At 48.4% G+C, this 24,604-nt stretch overlaps 2 protein-coding genes across 10 annotated transcripts in view; one reads left to right on the top strand and one right to left on the bottom strand.

Moving 5' to 3' along the window:
• Nucleotides 1–24,604, top strand: part of LOC140405537 (natural resistance-associated macrophage protein 2-like) — a 214,439-nt gene that overhangs the window by 145,167 nt on the left and 44,668 nt on the right. For all 8 annotated transcript variants that reach the window (XM_072494098.1, XM_072494101.1, XM_072494102.1 and 5 more), the window contains 5 exons: nt 2,535–2,621; nt 3,291–3,410; nt 6,399–6,548; nt 13,091–13,164; nt 24,043–24,196. In XM_072494098.1, the coding sequence (XP_072350199.1) occupies nt 2,535–2,621; nt 3,291–3,410; nt 6,399–6,548; nt 13,091–13,164; nt 24,043–24,196 (585 nt within the window). The remainder of the gene's footprint in view (nt 1–2,534; nt 2,622–3,290; nt 3,411–6,398; nt 6,549–13,090; nt 13,165–24,042; nt 24,197–24,604) is intronic.
• LOC140405540 (HIG1 domain family member 1A, mitochondrial-like) overlaps nt 6,361–24,604 on the bottom strand; it is a 102,387-nt gene continuing 84,143 nt past the window's right edge. For both annotated transcript variants that reach the window (XM_072494105.1, XM_072494104.1), the window contains one exon: nt 6,361–6,588. The gene's annotated coding sequence lies outside the window, so the exon portion shown is untranslated. The remainder of the gene's footprint in view (nt 6,589–24,604) is intronic.

The raw sequence follows: 24,604 nt of genomic DNA, 5'->3' as shown, positions 1-24,604 counted from the left end.
CCCTTGAACATGTTGTCACCCCCCAAATCCGTATTTCCCGGAACTCCATGTTTGAATCGCTCCAATCAGGATTCTTCCCCCGATACCGAAACCGCTCTTATCAAAGTCACAGACAACATCCTGTGTGACTGGGACAAAGGGAAACTTTCCTCCTTGTCCTTCTCTCCCTGTCCGCAGCCTTTGACACGGGATGACCACACCATCGTCCTCCAACACCCTCTCCACCTCCGTCCAGCTGGGTGTGACGGCTCTCACCGGCTCCCATTCTGATCTATCTAATCGTAGTCCGTGAATCACCGGCAATGTCTTCTCTTCCTGTTCCCGCACCCTTACCTCTGGTGTCCCTCCCCCCCAAGGATCTATCGCTGACCCCCTCCTATTTCACATCGACGTGCTGTCCCTCAGCGACATCATCGGAAAGCACAGCGTTAGTTTTCACACTGAGGACAGCCAGCTCGACCTCACCCCCACCTCTCTCGCCTCCTCCGCTGTCTCGAAATGAGCACACTGCTTATCCCACACCCAGTACCGGATGAGCAGGAATTCCCCCCAATTAAATACTGGGAAGACTGAAGCCATTGTTTTCAGTCCCTGTTCCAAACTCCATTCCCTAACTACCGACTCCATCCCTCGCCATGGCAACAGTCCAAACTGACCCAGACTGTTCATGACCCTGTTATATTTGATCCCGAGATGAACTTCCGACCCATGTCTGCACTGTCACTGAGACTGTTATTTCCACATCTGTAACATGGTCTCAGCCATCTGTTGCTGAAACACTCATCCATTCCTTTATTACCTCCAGACTCGACGATTCCAGTGCACTTATGGCCACCCTCTCACAATCCAACCTCCATGAACTTTACGTCATCCCAGACTCTGCTGCCCATTTCCTTACTCACACTCGGTCCTGTTTCCTCCATCCCTGTGCTCACTGACCTACATTGCCTCCCGGCCAAGCACTGCCTTGGTTTTTAATATTCTCATCCTTGTTTTCAAATCTCCCCCCCCCCCCCCCCATGTCCTCTCTGTCTCTCGTCCGGCCCTACAACCCTCCGAGATCTCTGCACTCCTCTAATTCTGGCCTCTTGAACATTCCTGATTTTAATTGCTCAGCCATTGGCGGCCATGCCTTTAGATGCCTGGGCTCCCACGCTCTGGAATTTCCTCACTAAACCTCGCATCCCCTCTATCTTACTTTCCCCCTTCAAGATACTCCTTAAAATTTGAGCACTTTGACCTACTTTTCATCACCTGACCTAATATCGCTATATGTGTCACATTCTGTTTTATAGCACTCCCTTGAAGCGTTTTATTACGTTATTTAAAAATTGCTATTGTTGTTAATGTCTCGGGCCCAGGAATATTTGGGTCCATGGTTTTTTAAAAATTTAATGTGCCCAATTCATTTTTTTTGCCAATTAAGGGGCAATTTAGCGTGGCCAATCCACCTACCCTGCACTTTGTTTTAGGTTGTGGGGGTGAAACCCACGCAGACGCGGGGAGAATGTGCAAACTCCACACGGACAGTGACCCAGAGCCGGGATTGAACCTGGGACCTCGGCACCGTGAGGCAGCAGTGCTAACCACTGCGCCACCGTGCTGCCCTTATTTAAATGTTAGTGCCCCATCTGTCACCTTGGCTGGCATTCGCTGACTCTGGAGAAGCTTGTGATGACAGCTAGGACCTTTCTGATCTGGATGGGCCAGTGTCACATTCAGCAGCATACTGGCCCACTCAGTGTATTGAGCTCGAACGGAGATCTTCTCTCCCACTCTGGTCCTTGGGGACTCCCTGTGCCATATACTACCTGCAGCTGAAGGTTTTGTTGATTAACGTCTGGACCAACGTGAACACTTCACTCAAATTTTCACTACTTCTGGGCGCTCAATTCCTCTGTAGTGGGGGATGGCTGAATGCCTCTTCAGCATTCCCTAAATAGCATGGCTATGGGAGGACGCAAAATTATTGAAACCTTGAAGACCCCGAGGGGTATTGACAGGGTGGGTGTGGAGAGGATGTTTCGTCTTGTGGGAGAATCTAGAACTCGGGGTCACTGTTTAAAAATAAGGGGGTTACCCATTTAAGATGGAGGTGAGGAAATGAGGACGGTGAGTCTCTGGAACTCTCTTCCTCAAAAGGCAGCCTTTGAATTGTTTGAAGGCCGAGCTAGAGTGTCTAGATTAACCAAGTGGATTAATTATCTGGGGGGGGCGGTCTGATAGGGTGGAAGAAGTGGGAGATTTAACAAGTTGGTGGTGCAACGCCAAAGGCAGTGGGAACTGACCATGTAAAGAAGCAAAGGAAAGTCGAGAGAAGGCATGAGTGGTCGAATGAATAGCTGCCAAAACAATACAAATATGATTAAGACTGAAACATGGAAGGAAACTGTAATCCTCCATTTTCTTTCCTTTTGTGGAATTGAGCTGTGATCTGCAGGATAAATACATTCAGCAAGGTTATGGCCAGGTGATTGATATTGAATACTGAGGCTCCTTTTCACACTTTGACAAAATGTTCTTTTTTCTTAAAGCACGATGCTTGTTTCAACCAGAGCGGTCCATATTCTGACCTCTTCCCTCGGAACAATCAGACTTTGGAAGTTAATATCTACAAAGGGGTAAGTGGGGGATGCGTTTAAACCAGACAAGAAGTGACATTTTTATGGCTCCAGTGTTGTTTTCAAACAGAAAATCAGCTTAAAGACTTCAAAATGCACTCTTTTAGTAAAAGGCAAATGAACTGTTTCTAATTGCAGTGTATATGTGATTAACTGAGGTTGCCAGGGTGAAGGTAGAAGTGTTCTGTATGATGGGACACAGTGAAGTGAATATGGACCTGTTATTAAAGGCTGGGCTTCAGTGCAATTATTGGGAATCTATGCTCAATTCATCTGATTGTCTTCATCTGTCATTTGCTCTCAGACTCTCCGTCTCCATTGCGCACTCACTCGCTCTGCATCTCTATCACATCTGCCCTCTGTGTTTCCATCTTATATGGCCTCTTGCGTGTGAACGCCCTTTGTTCAGGCTTTCATGCTCATTCATGCTGCCACTCTCTCTCCCAGGCAAACAAACGCCTGCTCTTCTCCTTGTCTATCTCTCTCTGAATCTTCTTTGCTGAAGTTGCACTGATTCCTGATTCCTGTGGGTTGAAGGAAGTAACGTGACGTTCTTCTGAGATCCAGAGATCTGTTCCCACCATCCAGTCAATGGCATCTTGTTGATTATATACAGCAGCCAATAACAAGTTGGTCCGATAACCCCCCTGTTGTCTTTCTCGCTCTCAGGGCGTTGTGCTGGGCTGTTACTTTGGATCTGCCGCACTCTACATCTGGGCCATTGGCATCCTGGCTGCAGGTCAGAGTTCAACCATGACGGGAACATATTCTGGACAGTTTGTCATGGAGGTAAACGTTAGTCAAGTATTTCAGTGTACGTGTCTTTTTCTTTTTGCTGTTGCCTTTGAGTTTTCTTGTCACCGTACAGATCTGTTTATGCCTTGAGGAACATTCTGTGAGTCAGTGAACGAGATGGACCTTGTAAGAAGTCTCACACCACCAGGTTAAAGTCCAACGGGTTTGTTTCAAATACTAGCTTTCGGAGCGCTGCTCTTTCTTCAGGCTCCTTCCTTCACCTGAGGAAGGAACAGCGCTCTGAAAGCTAGTGATTTGAAACAAACCTGTTGGACTTTAACCTGGTGTTGAAAGACTTCTTACTGTGCTCACCCCAGTCCATCTCCACATAATAGATGGGCCTTATTATTGCTCACTGACTATCTGCTGGGGTAAGGGGTTGCAATGTTGATTGGGGTGAAATAAGGCAATGCCTTTGCCACGATTGTTTCTGACATTTGCTAACACAACAATGGCCAGTGCACATCAAAGTAATTAATTGGATGCAAAGCACTTTGGGGCATCTCTTCAGACCCAGAAATAGGGAGAATACTTCCATCAGAATAGATGTTTTATAAATCGCGCCAGTCACGACTGACAGCCGGACTAATCATTGTACACACTCCGTGCTTCTTTCAGTCTCAGACTCTTGCCAGTACTCATGGCATAGAATCCCTACAGTGCAGAAGGAGGCCATTCAGCCCATCGAGTCTGCACCGACCCTTGGAAAGAGCAACCCACCTAGGCCCAAGTCCCCACCCTATTCCTGTAACCCAGTAACCAAACCAAACCCTTTGGACACGAAGGGACAATTTATCATGGCCAATCCACCTAACCTGCACAGCTTTGGACTGTGGAAGGAAACCGGAGCACCCGGAGGAAACCCACGCCGACACGGGGAGAAAGTGCAAACTCCACACAGACCTTCACCTAAGGCTGGAATTGAACCAGCGTCCCTGGTGCTGAGGCAGCAGTGCTAACCACTGTGCTACCCGTACTATGGCTGCTATACTTTCCATTCACCTGGGTTCCATACTTCATTCACATTCCAGTTTGTCTGCAGGCTGAAAGTATTCTCCATGAAATGAGTTTGGGGCTGTCTCAGGTAAACGAGTAAAGGAAACCAAATTCCCAGAATCCATGTTGCAGATTGGGATAGCGGGAATGTTAAATTTAGGCATTTTCTTTCACGGTTCACTTAGATTTTTGACGTGAAGTTCAGACAACTTTACTCTGTATCTAACCCCGTGCTGTACCTGTCCTGGGAGTGTTTGATGGGGACAGTGTAGAGGGAGCTTTACTCTGTATCTAACCCCGTGCTGTACCTGTCCTGGGAGTGTTTGATGGGGACAGTGTAGAGGGAGCTTTACTCTGTATCTAACCCCGTGCTGTACCTGTCCTGGGAGTGTTTGATGGGGACAGTGTAGAGGGAGCTTTACTCTGTATGTAACCCCGTGCTGTACCTGCCCTGGGAGTGTTTGATGGGGACAGTGTAGAGGGAGCTTTACTCTGTCTCTAATGACGTGCTGTACCTGTCCTGGGAGTGTTTGGTGGGACAGTGTAGAGGGAGCTTTACTCTGTATCTAACCCCATGCTGTACCTGTCCTGGGAGTGTGTGATGGGGACAGTGTAGAGGGAGCTTTACTCTGTATCTAACCCCGTGCTGTACCTGTCCTGGGAGTGTTTGATGGGGACAGTGTAGAGGGAGCTTTACTCTGTATCAAACCCCGTGCTGTGCCTGTCCTGGGAGTGTGTGATGGGGACAGTGTAGAGGGAGCTTTACTCTGTATCTAACCCCGTGCTGTACCTGTCCTGGGAGTGTTTGATGGGGACAGTGTAGAGGGAGCTTTACTCTATATCTAACCCCGTGCTGTACCTGTCCTGGGAGTGTTTGATGGGGACAGTGTAGAGGGAGCTTTACTCTGTATCTAACCCCGTGCTGTACCTGTCCTGGGAGTGTTTGATGGGGACAGTGTAGAGGGAGCATTACTCTGTATCTAACCCCGTGCTGTACCTGTCCTGGGAGTGTTTGATGGGGACAGGGTAGAGGGAGCATTACTCTGTATCTAACCCCGTGCTGTACCTGTCCTGGGAGTGTTTGATGGGGACAGTGTGGAGGGAGCTTTACTCTGTATCTAACCCCGTGCTGTACCTGTCCTGGGAGTGTTTGATGGGGACAGTGTAGAGGGAGCTTTACTCTGTATCTAACCTCGTGCTGTACCTGTCCTGGGAGTGTTTGATGGGGACAGTGTAGAGGGAGCTTTACTCTGTATCTAACCCCGTGCTGTACCTGTCCTGGGAGTGTTTGATGGGGACAGTGTAGAGGGAGCTTTACTCTGTATCTAACCCCGTGCTGTACCTGTCCTGGGAGTGTTTGATGGGGACAGTGTAGTGGGATCTTTCTCCTGTGTCTAACCCCGTGCTGTACCTGTCCTGGGAGTGTTTGATGGGGACAATGTAGAGGGAGCTTTACTCTGTCTCTAACCCCGTGCTGTACCTGTCCTGTAAGTGTTTGATGGGGACAGTGTAGAGGGAGCTTTACTCTGTATCTAACCCCGTGCTGTACCTGTCCTGGGAGTGTTTGATGGGGACAGTGTAGAGGGAGCTTTACTCTGTATCTAACCCCGTGCTGTACCTGTCCTGGGAGTGTTTGATGGGGACAGTGTAGAGGGAGCTTTACTCTGTATCTAACCCCGTGCTGTACCTGTCCTGGGAGTGTTTGAAGGGAACAGTGTAGAGGGAGCTTTACTCTGTATCTAACCCCGTGCTGTACCTGTCCTGGGAGTGTTTGATGGGGACAGTGTAGAGGGAGCTTTACTCTGTATCTAACCCCATGCTGTACCTGTCCTGGGAGTGTTTGATGGGGACAATGTAGAGGGAGCTTTACTCTGTATCTAACCCCGTGCTGTACCTGTCCTGGGAGTGTTTGATTTGATTTGTACAGAATTGTCAGTCTTTCAGTGAATTACTCAGAAATGATGTAATTTTATATTTTATTTCAAGGGTTTCCTGAACTTGAAGTGGTCCCGCTTTGCTCGTGTTCTCTTCACGCGATCCATTGCCATCACCCCAACTTTGCTGGTTGCATTGTTCCAAGATGTGGAGCACCTGACGGGAATGAATGACTTCCTCAATGTTCTCCAAAGCATGCAGGTGAGAGGATTCCCATTCAGCAACAAGATCTTGTACAGTCCTTTGAAATATAAAAAGGCACTTGACAGACACGTTTGAGGAAAATCCCATGCCATGAAAAGAGAGATTGGGGGACTTGACAGCTTCATAAAGGAGCTGTGATCTGAGTTTTTAATTCAATGATTCCAGTGAAGTTTGGTGAGGGTGTTTCCGAGAGCAATGCTGAGGTGGCCATTATTAAACGTATGTCTTTGGAAAAATAACTTTGCCAACTATTGGGGGTGGGGAGAGTGGTCATGTGCAGGGAAGGTAAAGGCAAGGGTTGGGATACAGTAGGCACCGGGAATAAGATGGTATGAGACTGAAGTAGATCGCAGTGTTTGAGTGGGATAAGGTTGAAGAGTAGTGTTTTTTTTTTGATAAATTTAGAGTACCCAATTCATTTTTCCAATTAAGGGGCAATTTAGTGAGGCCAATCCACCCACCCTGCACATCTTTGGGCTGTGGGGGTGAGACCCACGCAAACACGGGGAGAATGTGCAAACTCCACACACCGATTCGGGGCCAGGATTGAAATGAAATGAAATGAAAATTGCTTATTGTCACAAGTAGGCTTCAAATGAAGTTACTGTGGAAAGCCCCTAGTCGCCACATTCTGGCGCCTGTTCGGGGAGGCTGCTACGGGAATTGAACCGTGCTGCTGGCCTGCCTTGGTTTGCTTTCAAAGCCAGCTATTTAGCCCTGTGCTAAACCAACCCCCTGGATTGAACCTGGGACCTCGGCACGGTGAGGTCGCAGTGCTAACCCACTGTGCCACCGTGTTGTCCCTAAGAGTAGTTTGTTGATGGGGACCAGGACCCTGACGTTCAATGTGTTATGGAACACGGTGCCCATCTAGGATGGCAAGGATGCACCTGAATACCAAGTAAAGTTGGTAACCAACCAGAATACAGGCAGGAGAGCTTTGAGCAGTTATGGAGGCCAACAAACTGGATATTGGGGTGGTCAATTCTAGTTAAAAGCTCTGTTGGCGGCCCAAATGTGAGTGAAGTTGTGACTGGTCTCTGGCTGGAGAGGAGGATGGAATCGTGGCAAGGGAGCTACTTCTTTGAGGTGTTTGGCTTTGACATGTTTTCTTTAATATTGATATTACGGTGCAGGTCCTTTCTCCTGAAAAATAAGACGGCTGGGATCATTTTTGTTTGATGTCATTCTCTGCTAGTTCAGTCCCAGAACACGAGGCTCAGAAAACTCTACCCCAGTCCTGGAGCAAAAGTGCCAGTTCTATCCCACACAATTCTCTTCTGTCATTTTTTCAACTGTTGGCAACAAGATATTTTCTGGGGTTCCTTGACAAATACAACACCAATATAAAAGAATTACTTCAATAAAAACAGAAAATGCTCAGCTGGTCGGGCAGCATCTGTGGAGACAGAAACCGAGTTAATGTTCCAGGTTGATGACTGTTCATCAGAACTTGGAAAAGTTAGAAACGTAATAGATTTTAAACACATGAAAGGGGAGAGGGTGGAAAAATAACAATGGGAAGGCCTATAATAGGCTGAGACATGGGAGAGATTAAATGGTAAAAGGGTTCATGGTGCACGGGAGTTGTAATGTCCAAAGATGTGCAGGTTAGGTGGATTGGCCATGATAAATTGCCCCTTAGTGTCCAAAGATGTGCAGGTTAGGTGGATTGGCCATGTTAAATTGTCCCTTAGTGTCCAAAGATGTGCAGGTTAGGTGGATTGGCCATGTTAAATTGTCCATTAGTGTCCAAAGATGTGCAGGTTAGGAGGATTGGCCATGATAAATTGCCCCTTAGTGCCCAAAGATGTGCAGGTTAGGTGGATTGGCCATGTTAAATTGCCCCTTAGTGTCCAAAGATGTGCAGGTTAGGTGGACTGGCCATGTTAAATTGTCCCTTAGTGTCCAAAGATGTGCAGGTTAGGTGGATTGGCCGTGTTAAATTGTCCCTTAGTGTCCAAAGATGTACAGGTTAGGTGGATTGGCCATGTTAAATTGCCCCTTAGTGTCCAAAGATGTGCAGGTTAGGTGGGGTTGTAGGGATGGGGCAGGGGAGTGGGCCTGGGTAGGGTGCTCTTTCAGAGGGTTGGTGCAGACTTGATGGACCAAATGACCACCTTCTGCTCTGTAAGGATTCTATGGTAATGGGGCAAAGAAACAAAAGATGAATTTCGAGGAGCTGTGAATGGCAAAATGATGAATTAGCTGCTGCCCAAAAGCAAACTAACTGGGATGAAAGAATGAAAGCAGAACCGGCAGAGAGAACAGAAACCGAATTGGGATAGAGATTACCATAAATGGTTGAGCTCCGTATTGAGAGCCTAATTGAAACGCGAGGTGCTGTTCCTCCGACTTCCACTGAGCTTTATTAGATCAGTGCAACAGGTCAAGACACGGAGGTCAGTCTGGGAGTAAGCTGGAGAATTCACATGACACACAGCTGGGAGCTAAGCGTCATGCTTATGGACTGAATGGAAGTGTTTCGCAAAGTGGTCACCCAGTCTGTGATTGGTCTCCCTCAATGTAGAGAAAACCCCATTGTGAGCAGAAGTAAATGATATAAATTGAAAGCAGGAATTCTCTTGTTTCACTTGGAAGGAGTGTTTGTGGCCGTGACAGTGAGGAAGTAAAGGATCTCCTGTGCTTATTACAGTCCCGAATTACGTCAAAGTGCAAGACGATGTGGTGGTTGCCAATAAACTAGAGAATAAACTAATCGGAGAGACCAAACAAAAGGAATTGAACTTATTCTGAAGAACCAGATCAGGGCGAGCCAGCTTTGTCACACAGTTCGATTTGTACCTTAAATGTGAGACTCATAAAACTTACGTGAGGCTAGTATCTCAGGGGTTTGAATGCACTCGGTCATCACAGAAAGATAATGTTATAGCTAAAGAGGAAACTGAGCAGTTGTGAAGCTTGATTAGTCAGTTGAATTGGTTATGCATTTAGACAAGACCAGATGCTAGTTTTGATGTCCCTAATATTGAGGGTGTTTTAAAAGCAAATTAATACAATTAAATATAGCGAAATGCGTACTTATGCTTCCATCCTCGAGTGACCCAAATTACACAAAATTCGTCACATTTAGTGATGCTTCTTATGCTAATCTTCATATTCCAAGTGGCGTGGCTTTGATATTTTTGGGGGGTCAAAAAGAAAAGAAACAGCGAGGGAAATAGGAGGAATTAGAGACGAAAGGGGAGACACGGTGCGAAGGGCAGGAAAGATAAATGAGGTGTTCAAGACCTTCTATGAGGAACTGTATAGGTCTCAACCCCCAGAGGGAGAGGAGGGGATGCGGCAGTTCCTGGACCAATTGAGGTTCCCGAAAGTGGAGGAGCGGGGGGTGGTAGGCCTGGGGGCACCGATTGGGGTGGACGAGGTTATTAAGGGACTGGGAAGCATGCAAACAGGGAAGGCCCCAGGACCAGACGGGTTCCCGGTGGAGTATTACAGAAAATATGTGGACTTGTTGGCCCCGTTGATGGTGAGGACGTTCAATGAGGCCAGGAAAGGGGGGACTCTACCCCCGACGATGTCGGAGGCGACGATATCGTTAATTTTGAAGAGGGATAAAGATCCGTTGCAGTGCGGGTCCTATAGACCCATTTCATTGTTGAACGTGGACGCCAAATTGTTGGCAAAGGTACTGGCATCGAGGATAGAGGACTGTGTCCCGGGGGTGGTGCACGAAGACCAGACAGGGTTCGTAAAAGGGAGACAACTGAATGTTAACGTGCGACGACTATTAGGGGTGATAATGATGCCCCCAGTGGAGGGGGAGGCAGAGATAGTGGCGGCAATGGACGCAGAGAAGGCATTTGATAGGGTGGAGTGGGAGTATTTATGGGAAGTGTTAAGGAGGTTTGGGTTTGGGAACGGGTTTATTAGCTGGGTTAGACTTCTTTATGGGGCTCCAACGGCAAGCGTAGTTACAGGTCGACATAGATCGGAGTATTTCCGACTATATAGGGGAACAAGACAGGGATGCCCGCTGTCTCCATTGTTGTTCGCGTTGGCAATTGAACCTCTGGCCATGGCGTTGAGAGACTCCAGGAAATGGAGAGGGGTGATTAGAGGGGGAGAAGAACACCGAGTCTCGTTATATGCGGATGACCTATTGTTATACGTGTCGGACCCAGCGGGGGGAATGATAGAGGTTATGCGAATTTTGAGGGGGTTCGGGGATTTCTCGGGGTATAGGCTAAACATGGGGAAGAGTGAATTATTTGTGATACATCCAGGGGACCAGAGTAGAGAGATAGAAGGCTTGCCTCTAAGGAAAGTGGAAAGAAACTTCCGATACCTGGGGATTCAGATCGCTAGGAGCTGGGGAACCTTGCACAGACTTAATCTGACACGGTTGGTAGAACAAATGGAGGAGGACTTCAAGAGGTGGGACATGCAGCCTCTATCGCTGGCGGGCAGGGTGCAAGCAATTAAGATGATGGTCCTCCCGAGGTTCTTATTTGTATTTCAATGTCTCCATATCCTAATCACTAAGACCTTTTTTAATAAAATAGACAGGAGCATCACGAGCTTCGTGTGGGCAGGGAAAGTTCCGAGAGTAAGGAGGGGGTTCCTTCAGCGTAGTAGGGACAGAGGAGGATTGGCACTACCGAACTTGGGCGATTACTATTGGGCCGCCAATGTGGCAATGATACGTAAATGGATGATGGAGGGTGAGGGAGCGGCGTGGGAAAGACTGGAGAGAAAGTCCTGTAAAGGGACGAGTTTAGAGGCGCTGGTGACGGCGCCGCTACCGATCTCACCTAAAAAGTTTACCACGAACCCGGTGGTGGCGGCAACATTAAATATCTGGGGACAGTGGAGGCGACAGAGAGGGGTGCGGGGAGCCCTGGTGGGGTCCCCAATCAGGAACAACCATAGGTTCGCCCCAGGAAGAATGGATGGAGGATTTCAGAGCTGGTTCCAGTTGGGAATTAGGAGGGTGGGAGATTTATTTATAGATGGGACTTTTGCGAGCTTGGGAGCATTGGAGGAAAAGTATAAGTTGCCCCGGGGAAATTTCTTGAGATATATGCAGGTGAGGGCATTTACTAGACAACAGGTGAGGGAATTTCCATTGCTCCCGACACAGGGGATACAGGACAGGGTGCTTTCAGGGGTGTGGGTCGGAGAGGGCAAGGTGTCAGAGATTTACCGAGAGATGAGGGAAGAGGGGGAGGAGTCGGTGGGCGAACTAAAAGGAAAGTGGGAAGAAGAACTAGGGGAGGAGATAGAGGAGGGTATGTGGGCTGATGCCCTAAGCAGGGTAAATTCCTCTTCCTCATGCGCCAGGCTTAGCCTGATTCAATTTAAGGTGCTACATAGAGCACACATAACGGGAGCAAGATTGAGCAGGTTCTTTGGAGTGGAGGACAAATGTGGGAGGTGTGGCGGGAGCCCGGCAAACCACGCACATATGTTTTGGGCATGCCCGGCACTGGAAGGGTATTGGAAGGGAGTGACGGGAGTGATTTCGCGGGTGGTGAAGGCCCGGGTCAAACCAGGCTGGGGGTTAGCTCTATTTGGAGTTGCGGAAGAGCCGGGAGTGCAGGAGGCGAAAGAGGCCGACGTTGTGGCCTTTGCGTCCCTAGTAGCCCGGCGCAGGATCCTACTCATGTGGAAGGAGGCGAAACCCCCCGGACTGGAGGCCTGGGTAAATGATATGGCGGGGTTCATTAAACTGGAGCAGATAAAGTTTGCCCTGAGAGGATCGGCTCAAGGGTTCACCAGGCGGTGGCAGCCATTTCTCGACTACCTAGGGGAACGTTAGAGGGAAGACAGATGACCAGCAGCAGCAACCCGGGGGGGGGGGGGGGGGGTTTAGTTTAGGTCAAAGATAAAGGGGTTTTGTTACTTGTGTATTGTTTAAAATTTCTGTATTGTTATTGTTGCGTTTGCTTTGTAAGAGGGGAAAAATTGTTGTTTGGGAAAAAAATTTTCAATAAAACATTTATTTAAAAAAAAAAAAAAAAAGAAAAGAAAAAGTTGTTGAAGTACTTCAGCTGCGGAAACACTGGATGTTATGGGAGCAGTGGATATGGGATATTTGTCAAATGTTTGAGGGGAGATTCCAGACAAGGGGCCGTTGAATGTTACATAAGCATTTGTTCCTTGTGGGATAATGTTCACTCAACTGAAACTGCAAGAGAAAAAAGATTTGAGGATTGACCTTGCTGGCATGCAACAAATGTTAACAAAAAGGGAAATCTCCGAGATTCAGTGGGTTGATGCAAGTCATCAATTATCTGTTTGTTGCATGAAAAGTGCTTGTACCAAAAGATTATTGGGATGTCCTAGAAGAAAGGTGTCTTGTAATGTAATGCTTTACATTATACATATGGAAAATTATTATTCTTCAATTTGTTTTGAAATATTTGAAAATGATTTACATTTTGTTTATAAAAAAAAAAAAGGAAAGGATGGGGTTGTGTGTTTGTTACGGTTGTATCTGTATAATTCTGGTTTATTCATGGTGGCACTGCCCTCCAGAGCCAGCTCTAACAGATGACTTTTCAACTCTGCAGCTGCCATTTGCATTGATCCCGATATTGACGTTTACAAGTATGGGCTCAGTCATGCACGACTTCGCCAATGGCCTGTAAGTAATCTAAATACTCATTATTTTCTTTCATCTCTGCCTTGGAATTCAAAAAGAGAATCGCACAGTTGACGTATCTGTTACTCTGCATATAAAATATTAGAATAGATTCTGCTGTAACCCACTCCTGGGTGTCTGGTATTCTATATGTAAACACCTAAACCCCTCTATTAGATCCCAGCATTAAATCGTTCTGGGTATCTGTTATTCGATGTACAAACTCTCCGAACTCCTTGATTTAGACCCTAGGCTTAACTCACTCCCAGGTTAAAAACCCTTCTCCTCCGGCTGACCACAACCGTCTCAAGGGGCAATTAGGGATGGGCAATACATGCTGACCTAGCCAGTGAAGCCCACATCCCAAGAATGAATTACAAAATGAATATATCAACAGTCTAGGATCCAGTACAGGGAATAGCATGATAAAGGTTACAGATGATACGAAATTCAATGCAGGGAAATATGAAGTGATTCATTTTGGTAGGAAGAATGCAGAGAAACAATATAGAATGAAGGAGTACAGGCGAGGGACCTGGGTGTATATGTGCGTAAGTCATTGATGGTGACAGGACAGGTTGAGAATGCAGTTAATAAAGCGTACAGTATCCTGGGCTTTAGTAATAGGGGCAGAGAGTACAAGAGCAAGGAGGTAATGCTAAACTTGTATCGAACACTGTTTTGGCCTCAACTGGAGTGTGGTGTCAAGTTCTGGGCCCCACACTTTGGGAAGGATGTGAGGGCTTTGGCGAGAGTGAAGAAAAGATTCAGGAGAATGGTTCCAGGGATGGGAAACTTCAGTTACCGAGATAGATTGAAGAAGTTCGGACTATTCTCCTTGGAGAAGGCTGAGAGGAGATTTGATCGAGATGTTCAAAATCATGAGGGGGTCTGGACAGAATCAAGAGGGAGAAACTGTTCCCATTGGGGGAAGGATCTACAATGAGAATCAAGAACAGATTTAAGGTAATTGTCAAGAAGAACAAGGGAGACATGAGAAACATTTTCACAGAGCGAGTGGTTAGGGGGGGCATGCTCTGCCTAGAGAGTGTGGTGGAGGCAGATTCAATCGGAAGTTTTCAAAAGAGAATTGGATCATTATTTGAACAGGAAGATTGGGCAGGGTTACCGGGAGATGGCAGGGGACTAGCACTTGGTGCGTTGCTCATTCGGAGAACTGGTGTAGACACGATGGGCCGAATGGCCTCCTTCTGCATTTACGAAGTGACCGAATTAGAGGTTTCAATAGATTAACTTGTCCCCTCTGTTGAGTGACTAGGACGTCATTGATTTAAAATTATTGGCAAAAGGACCAGGGGGGAGATTTTATTTACCCTTCGACACGGGAGGGAATAAACAGAACAAAGGGGGTGGGGTTCCTGCAAACTGTGCGGGGTTCTGACAAGGAGAGAGACGTGATGAAATAGATTTAATAAAGAATTTGAATGTGCGTGAGCGCTTGGTGAATAATGAACGTAGAACGTAACACAAGATGTAAATTCAAAGCAAATTGGAAAATGTTACTGTAGAAAACCACGGGGAAGAGGGAAATCTTGAATTGATGAAATATAAGGTGAGGTATTAAATTAATGAAAGGCAAGTAGTTGAATAGTTTAAGATAAAGGAGGGATAATACTGGGACCTGATGGGTATTTGAAATAGTAAAGGCTTTTGAAGTATATGGACAGTGGGTGTGGCTGCGGACTGGGCAATCACCAATGTAATCTCCACTCCCCAAAAGGGAGACAGAACATAGCTAAGTAATTACAGGACGGCTAGTTTAGCATCTTTGTAATCTGTAAAGATGAAATTACTAAATATCGAGATGGAAAGGAAATAATTTGAAACAGCAGCCAGCACAGATTTCAGAAAGGATTGTCATGCTTAACAAACTTGATGCTGTTGAGGGTTTTAAACTAATTTGGCAGGAGTGATGGACACCAGAATGAAATGAAAATCACTTATTGTCACAAGTAGGCTTCAAATGAAGTTACTGTGAAAAGCCCCTAGTCGCCACATTCCGGCGCCTGTTCGGGGAATGAAACATCAGAGGTGAAGCAAGGTGCAGAAAGGACTGGAAGAGCCAAGTCGAACTCGAGTAAATAATTGTTCCAAAACAAGAGAGATCATACGAGGGCAAATGTGGGCAGTCTAAATTGTACATACATGCACGGAGCGTGGTAAATGTTGATGAGCTGACAAGTCGCCACATGACACTGACATTGTGGCAGCAACAGTGTCCCAGCTCCAAATGAGAGGATTGACAACTTAATACTCCTGAGGACAAGATAGTCAGGAAAGACACAAGGAGAAAAAAAAGAGGTATTTTGGGGAATGGACTGAAGTATGTTTCAGAGGGGGCGCATTTGGGAAACAGTGATCACAATATCATCAGGTTTAGAATAGTTACAAAAATGAAAAAGGGACACGAGCAAAATACTGAACTGGACGGAGACTTCAGAAAACATGATCCAGGCCAGGTGAACTGAAATCAAAAATTGGTAAGCAAAACAATTAAACAGTGGAAGGCATTCCATGAGGAGATAAATAATAAAAGGGCAGTAAAATGAAGGGTGGGACAAATAGGGATCAAATATTAGATCATCTTTTGGAGCCAGAGGATATTGCAACGGTATGTTCTGTGATTCATGTAAAAGGATATTCAGATCCTCTGAATGCAAATATTTCATGGTCCATTGCCATTCAAAACAAATTCCTCTTTTAAAAAAACTCCTACCAAAGTCGATCACTTCACACTTTCCCACATTCTACTCCATTTACCATATTCTTTCCTAATCATCCAACCTGCCTATATTCTTCAGCCGTTTGTGCCCTCCCCACCACTTACTTTCTGACCTAACTTTGTATCATCAGTGAAGTTGGATACTTTAAGCTCAGTCCCCCAATTGATGTCATTAATACACATTGTAACTAGCTGAGGCCCCAGTACTGATCCTTGCGGTACCCCACTAGTTACAGCCTGCCAAACTCAATGTCCTCTTCATTCTTGCTCTCTGTCTCCAGCCATTAATCAATCCTTAATCCATGCTAACGTCATACCCCAAGTCCCATGAGTTCTAATATATGATAGCAATCTTTATTAGTTTCACAAGTCAGCTTACATTAACACTGCAATGAGGTTACTGTGAAAATCCCCTAGTCGCCACATTCCGGCGCCTGTTCGGGTACACGGAGGGAGAATTCAGAATGTCCAATTCACCTAACAGCACGTCTTTCGGGACTTGTGGGAGGAAACCGGAGCACCCGGAGGAAACCCACGCAGACACGGGGAGAACGTGCAGACTCCGCACAGACAGTGACCCAAGCCGGGAATTGAACCTGGGACCCTGGCGCCTTGAAGCAACAGTGCTAACCACTGTGCTAGCATGCCATCCATTGTATTGTGCATAATATTGTGCAATAGCCTCTGGCGTCGCACCTTACCAAATGCTTTTTGAAAACCTAAATACAGTACATCCACTGGTTCCTCTCATATCCACCTTGCTAGTTACAGCCTCAAAAAAACTTGGTGGTTTAGCAGATACGATACACAAATTTGCGTTGACTCTGTTTAATCACGTTACGATTTTCTCAGTACCCTGTTATCATGTCCTTAACAATACATTCTAGCATTCTGCCAACTACGAATGTTAGTTGCAGGGGCAACACGGTGATGTGCAGGGGAGGTGGATTGGCCACACTAAATTACCCCTTAATTGGAAAAAACAATTGGGTACTCTAAATTTATTTTTACAAAGCCTATGGATGATCACATTTCTTTTCACTCCCTCCACTTGAATAGCCACTGTAGCATGGTGCTGTGGACAGTTTGCCCATCCACCCTCCAGTCCTTGTTCTCATCCACACAGGTATGAAATATCTCCCACTTGTTGGTCAAAATCAAGGACGAAGGCAACTGATTGTAGTTGCACCCTCCCGCCCCTGACCATTGGCCAATCCTTGAGGTTCGACTTAACCTGAGGGTGTGACTGCCTCTCGAACAAAGTGTCCACTTGAGTCGGCCCTTTCCTGCCTCCCCACGATACTTGGAATTCAGTTACATGTTTTTCTTCAGGCAGAGAAGGTCAAGGGGAGATTGTTAATGTTTGTGAAAATTATGAAAAGTTTGGGAGAGTAAATAAGGTGGAACTGTTTTCAGTGACCGAAGGGTCACTTTGAGAGAACGAGGTTTAAGGTGATTGGCAAATGGGCCAGAAGAGACCTGAGGAAACGGTCTTTTTGTGCACAGTGAGTTGCTGCAGTCTGGGGGGGTCTGCAATCTGGGGGGGGGGGGGATCTGCGATCTGGGGGGGGGGGGGGGGGATCTGCGATCTGGGGGGGTCTGCGTTCTGGGGGGGGTCTGCGATCTGGGGGGGGTCTGCGTTCTGGGGGGGGTCTGCGTTCTGGGGGGGGTCTGCGTTCTGGGGGGGGTCTGCGATCTGGGGGGGGGGTCTGCGATCTGGGGGGGGGGGTCTGCGATCTGGGGGGGGGGGTCTGCGATCTGGGGGGGGGGTCTGCGATCTGGGGGGGGGGTCTGCGATCTGGGGGGGGGGTCTGCGATCTGGGGGGGGGTCTGCGATCTGGGGGGGGGGTCTGCGATCTGGGGGGGGGGTCTGCGATCTGGGGGGGGGGTCTGCGATCTGGGGGGGGGGTCTGCGATCTGGGGGGGGGGTCTGCGATCTGGGGGGGGGTCTGCGATCTGGGGGGGGGGTCTGCGATCTGGGGGGGGGTCTGCGATCTGGGGGGGGGCTGCGATCTGGGGGGGGGCTGCGATTTAGTTTGCACTACCTGGTACTAGATTCAGTAGTAACTTTCTGAAGAAAATCGGGTAAGTACTTGAAGGGAAAAAGATTGCGTGGGCAAAAGAACAAGAAGTGGGACGAATTGGATAACCGACACAATGGGCCAATTGCCCTCCTGTGCTATATTATCCGATGAGTTTATAATTGTACAACTTGAATTTAAATGGTTCCTTTAATGTCCCGAGGCACAAGCAGACACAATGCAGAACACAGGGAGGATGTGGTTAATGGGTGGGACCTGAGAGAGGGAGTCAGTAAGGTTTAGAGAGGGAATTTTATTTTTTTATTTGGCTGAAACTGGTTCGAAGGGAGTGTCATGATATTCAAACACACACATCATGATGGACACACTAATAGGCAAATCAGAGTACGCAACACCACAACCAATCACAGACAAGAACACCAACCACATAAAAAGCACGAGCACGACACCTGGAGGTCAGTAGGTCTGGGGAGAAGGGAACAAGACAGAGCTGTTGAAACACCACAAGCAGGGAGCCCCCCACGTGCAGAGTGCAAAGACCAAGTTGTAAATAGTGAGTTTAAATAAAGAAGCGTTGTACCATATGCAACTGTGTTGGCTCATCTGTGTGTCAGAACACCCAACACCACATGGTACAGGAGTGGATCGATACCTGCCTACTAACCTGCCATTCTGGACATGGACCACACCGGCAAACCGCAGCCGATGCAAGTCACGGGGAACCTAGGCACCAACTGGAAGCTCTACAGGCAGCGATTTGACCTGTACATCCGTGCCACCGAAAAACAGAATGCCTCGGATGATTCGAAGATTGCAATGCTCCTCTTCTACGCAGGCCAGCACCCAACCGATGTCTTTAATTCACTGGTGTTCGAAGAAGGCGAAAACCAGGCCAAATATGACACGGTCATCCTCAAACTGGACCAGCACTTTCAAGTTGAAGTAAACGAAAGTTTTGAAAGATACATTTTTCAGCAACGCCTGCAAGGTAAGGAGGAGCTTTTTCAACCCTTTTTGACGCACCTCCGGATTCTAGCGCAGTCCTGCGGTTACGGCACCACTACAGAGTCCATGATCAGGGACCAGATTGTTTTTGGCGTTGCCTCTAGTGGCCTACGCCAGCAGCTTCTTAAAATAAAAAGCCTCACCTTAGCGTCTGCTGTGGAAGCCTGTGTCCTCCATGAAAATGCTACCTGCCGTTTTGCCCGATTTCAGGCGTCCGAGTTGGCACGGAGGGGGTCCCCAGCCGTCGAATCGGCCAGCCAGGCCGCCCACGACGTCGAACGCATCCAGGCCGTCGATTTCTTCCCGCCCCACGGCCCGGACGACAGCGGCCGCTTCCCGCGCTTTTCGCGGTCTCCCGCGCAGGTGCGCGCCAAAAATAACGGCCACAACGAGGGACGCACTGCGCAGGCGCGCCCACCGCAAGATCGCACTGCGCATGCGCAGTGGCGCAACGAACGCCGTGACGTCATGACGTGCAGCAATTGTGGAGGTCTACACTTAAAAGGGCAATGTCCTGCAAAAAACCGACAGTGCAACAGATGTGCCATGATGGGCCACTACGCAGCCCGCTGTCGTGCGGCTCAACCCATGGATCCGGCGCATCCTCGACAACCTCGCGCACGAGTCAGGACCGTCCAGCCCACGCATCAAGACTTCCAGTTAAGTGATGCAGATGACCAGGATGCCTTCCGAGTTGCCGTCATTGATGTCAACAAGGTCAATGCCATCAATCCAGCCGATGAGTGGTGTGCCACCCTGACGGTCAACCGATCGCGCGTCGCCTTCCGTCTGGACACCGGCGCATCCGCCAACCTGATTGCTTACTCTGCAGTCCAGGCCATGAAGGTCAAACCACCCATCACACCATCCCGGCTTAAGATGGTTGACTATAACGGGAACGTTATCCCGTCCATAGGATCTTGCCAGCTACAGGTGACTCACAAGAGGTACACGGCCACACTCCCCTTCGAAGTTGTGGGCTCATCAAAGGACTCGTTACTGGGCGCACAAGCGTGTAAGGTCCTTCACCTGGTACAGCGCATTATGTCTCTCTCTCCAGATGAGATATCCGACTTCCCGGATGCTGAGTTCCACGCGAATCTCCATTCCCTCCTCGCTCACAATCAGGAGGTTTTTGAAGGCATGGGGACATTGCCACACACGTACAAGATTCGACTCAGACCGGACGCCATCCCTGTCGTTCACGCACCTCGCAGGGTTCCTGCGCCTCTCAAAGACCGCCTCAAGGCACAACTGCAGATTCTTCAGGACCAAGGGGTCCTATCCAAGGTCACGGAGCCCACGCCATGGGTCAGCTCCATGGTCTGTGTAAAGAAGCCCTCGGGCGAGCTCCGTATATGTATAGATCCAAAAGATCTGAACAACAACATCATGCGGGAACACTATCCCATCCCGAAACGAGAAGACCTCACCAGCGAGATGGCGCGAGCCAACATATTCACTAAATTGGATGCGTCCAAAGGATTCTGGCAGATCCAACTGGACCCGGCCAGCCGAAGACTATGCACATTCAACACCCCTTTTGGCAGATTCTGCTACAACCGGATGCCATTCGGCATCATTTCGGCATCTGAAGTATTCCACCGCATTATGGAGCAGATGATGGAAGGCATCGAAGGGGTACGTGTATATGTGGACGATATCATCATTTGGTCCACCACTCCGCAGGAACACATGCATCGTCTTCGACGTGTCTTTACCCGCATACGGCAAAATGGCCTGCGTCTCAACCGTGCGAAGTGTGCTTTCGGCCAGACGGAGCTGAAATTCCTCGGGGACCACATCTCAAGGTCCGGGGTCCGTCCCGATGCAGACAAGGTTAGCGCCATCACAGCCATGCCACGACCGGCTGACAAGAAGGCTGTCTTAAGATTCCTGGGCATGGTCAACTTCCTTGGAAAGTTCATTCCCAACCTGGCTTCTCATACAACAAACATGCGCCATCTCGTAAAAAAATCGACGGAATTCAACTGGCACCAATCGCATCAGCGGGAATGGGAGGAGCTCAAGCACAAACTGGTCACGGCACCAGTGCTGGCCTTCTTTGACACGACTCGCCCTACAAAGATCTCAACAGACGCCAGCCAATCTGGTATTGGAGCGGTACTCCTGCAAAAAGACAGCACGTCATCATGGGCCCCGGTTGCGTATGCCTCACGAGCCATGACCCCTACCGAACAGCGCTACGCGCAAATCGAAAAAGAATGCCTGGGCTTGTTAACTGGACTGGACAAGTTCCACGACTATGTGTATGGCCTGCCACGATTCACGGTCGAAACTGACCACCGCCCCCTGGTCAACATCATTAACAAAGACCTGAACGACATGACTCCTCGCCTCCAGCGCATCTTACTTAAACTCAGGAGGTACGATTTTGAACTGATCTACACTCCGGGGAAGGAACTCATCGTGGCGGACACTCTTTCCCGAGCAGTGAGCACACCACCAGATGCAGAGGGGTTCGTGCGTCAAATTGAGGCACACGTGACTCTGACAGCAGCAAATATGCCAGCTGATGATCCTAGTCTGGCCCACATACGCGCAGAGACGGCGACTGACCCTCTGCTGCAGCGAGTGATGCGCCACATGACGGAAGGGTGGCTAAAAGGGCAGTGCCCCCAGTTTTATAATGTGCGAGATGATCTCACCAATATAGACGGGGTCCTTATGAAATCGCATAGGATCGTTATTCCACACAGTGTGCGCCAGATGATTCTTCGTCAACTACACGAAGGCCACTTGGGCGTCGAAAAATGCAGACGAAGGGCCCGGGAGGCGGTATATTGGCCGGGTATTAATGAAGACATAGCCAACATGGTGCTCAACTGCACAACCTGTCAGAGGTTTCAGCCGGCGCAACCTCCGGAAACACTTCTACCACACGAGATGGTGACGTCCCCCTGGGCGAAGGTGGGTGTGGACCTATTTCACGCGCTCGGCAGAGATCACATTGTTATTATAGACTACTTCTCAAACTACCCGGAAGTCATGCCTCTCCATGATCTGACGTCGTCCGCAGTCATTGGGGCCTGCAAGGAAACGTTTGCTCGCCATGGCATTCCAAGGACTGTCATGTCAGACAATGGACCTTGTTTCGCCAGCCGTGAATGGTCGTCCTTTGCCGCAGCATATGGTTTCACTCATGTGACATCCAGCCCTCTGCATCCACAATCGAACGGGAAGGCTGAAAAGGGTGTCCACATCGCAAAGCGGCTCCTGTGCAAGGCGGCTGATGCCGGATCGGACTTTAACCTTGCCTTGCTGGCCTATCGATCGGCCCCGTTATCCACGGGCCTCTCGCCAGCGCAGCTACTAATGGGTCGCTCCCTCAGGACGACGGTACCTTCCGTCCTGGCACCGACAACAGACAATGAGGCGGTTCTTCGGAACATGCAACTGCAGCGTGATCGCCAGAAAGGTCGGTACGACACACGAGCGACGGACCTGCCCCCCCTGTCCTCCGGAGACAAAGTACGCGTCCATCAACCGTATGGTGGCTGGTCAGCACCGGCCGAAGTCCTCCGACAAGTGGCTCCCCGCTCGTTCCTGGTTCGCATGCCGGATGGTTCCGTGCGTCGCCGCAATCGGCGCGCCCTTCGCCGACTTCCACGCTCACAGCCACACAACACGCCAGATCCTCAACAGGCTTCCGAGGATGACTTTGTGGAGCTGCCGCACATCACGCCCTTTCCATCGCCACCCATGGCCATGCCTGCACAGCAGCCGGTGGTTCTTGATCCACCCTTGAGGCGGTCAACCCGAATTTGTCGCAAACCCATTAGAATGGACTTATAATACAGTTCATATGTTTAATAAGTTGGACAATTTTACATGATAACCTGTTGTTGTTTATCGTTCCAGATGTCGTCTGACTGGACAACTGTTCAAATTTTTTTCTTCTTCTCTCGTTCACATTTCCGTTATGTTATGGTACAACTGGATTCATGTGACGCACTCGACATCGCCCCATGTACATAGTTCCGTCATAGACACATGCTGCACACGACACACACACACTCTTAGATGCACTCACGTCACGATCATATTTATTACCACGTAGGCACATATCTTTGTAAAAAGGGGGGATGTCATGATATTCAAACACACACATCATGATGGACACACTAATAGGCAAATCAGAGTACGCAACACCACAACCAATCACAGACAAGAACACCAACCACATAAAAAGCACGAGCACGACACCTGGAGGTCAGTAGGTCTGGGGAGAAGGGAACAAGACAGAGCTGTTGAAACACCACAAGCAGGGAGCCCCCCACGTGCAGAGTGCAAAGACCAAGTTGTAAATAGTGAGTTTAAATAAAGAAGCGTTGTACCATATGCAACTGTGTTGGCTCATCTGTGTGTCAGAACACCCAACACCACAGGGAGGAGGGAGTTGAGGGTGATTTTTCTCAGTGATTGGAAATCGGTCGTGGTGTCCCACAAGGCTCTGTTCTGGGACCACGATTATTTACTACGCACTGATGATTTTGATGTTGGACTGTAGGGAGTGGGTCAAAAGTTGCAGATGATACTAAAATAGGCATAGTAACTCAATCTGAGGACCAGAGGACGTTGTGAGAACAGAAATAAGACGGTGGAATACATTTCGGCATAAAAATACGAGTAATTGTACTTTGGGGAAAGCAGAGAGATTTGGGGTTTGGGCTGGGGATAGGAGTAGGCCATTCGGCCCCTCGTGTCATTCCGTTAGATTGTGACTGATGTGGAGGTCAACCTGGACTGGAAAAGGTCAAGAACAAGGGGGCATAGATATTGAGTTTAATTGTAAGAGATTTCAAACCAAGTACATTTACCCAGAGGGATACGAAGGTTGGCGTTACTGGAGTCAGTGATTGAAAGAGAACCATTTAGGAACCAGGTAGTTGAAGCAAAGGTGTGGAAAGGGGCATTCTGGGAGTATGGGATTCGGAAACGGGCTGATTGGTCTATTTCATTGTTATAATTTCTCTGCATTTCTATTTGAAATTGGCCCTAGTTTGCCTGAGACTCTGCTGTTAGTGATGAGGCCTTGAGCACAAATAACATCTGTGTCTTTTTCCTCAGGGCCTGGAAGGTTGCTGGCGGAATCATTGTTTTTATCGTCTGTGCCATTAATATGTACTTTGTGATAGTTTATGTTTCGAGTCTGGGGCATGTGGCACTTTACGTGGTTGCGGCCATCATTTCACTTTCATACTTGGGTTTTGTCGCCTACCTGGTAAGTCCTGGCACAGATTCTTCTTTTAATCTAGTTGTAAATCAGTAGGTCCATGCACTGCTCTGTGTAGTGCTGAAAATATAGCTTAATTTTGGTGCACGGGGCATAATTTCAGTTCGCAGATGAAACTAAAACTCCGAAATGTAGTAAATAGCGAGGAAGATGGTAACAAACTTCAGGTGGACATGGACAGAATGGTGAAATGGGCAGGTGTCGGGGAAATGGAATAAACACAACAGGGTGAAGTGATACATTTAAGTAGGCGGAATGAGGAGAGTCGATATGGATTCACTCGTAAAACTTAACGAGGGTGCGGGTACAGCGAGACATGGGGGATTATGTGTAAGCTTTGAAAGTGGAAAGGGCAGCACGGTGGCACAGTGGTAGCACTGCTGCCTCACGGTGCTG

This window comes from Scyliorhinus torazame, chromosome X (assembly GCF_047496885.1).
Source record: "Scyliorhinus torazame isolate Kashiwa2021f chromosome X, sScyTor2.1, whole genome shotgun sequence".
Taxonomy (NCBI): Eukaryota; Metazoa; Chordata; class Chondrichthyes; order Carcharhiniformes; family Scyliorhinidae; genus Scyliorhinus; species Scyliorhinus torazame.
Note: the sequence above shows the minus strand (reverse complement) of the source record. Positions and strands in the feature narration are given on the sequence as shown.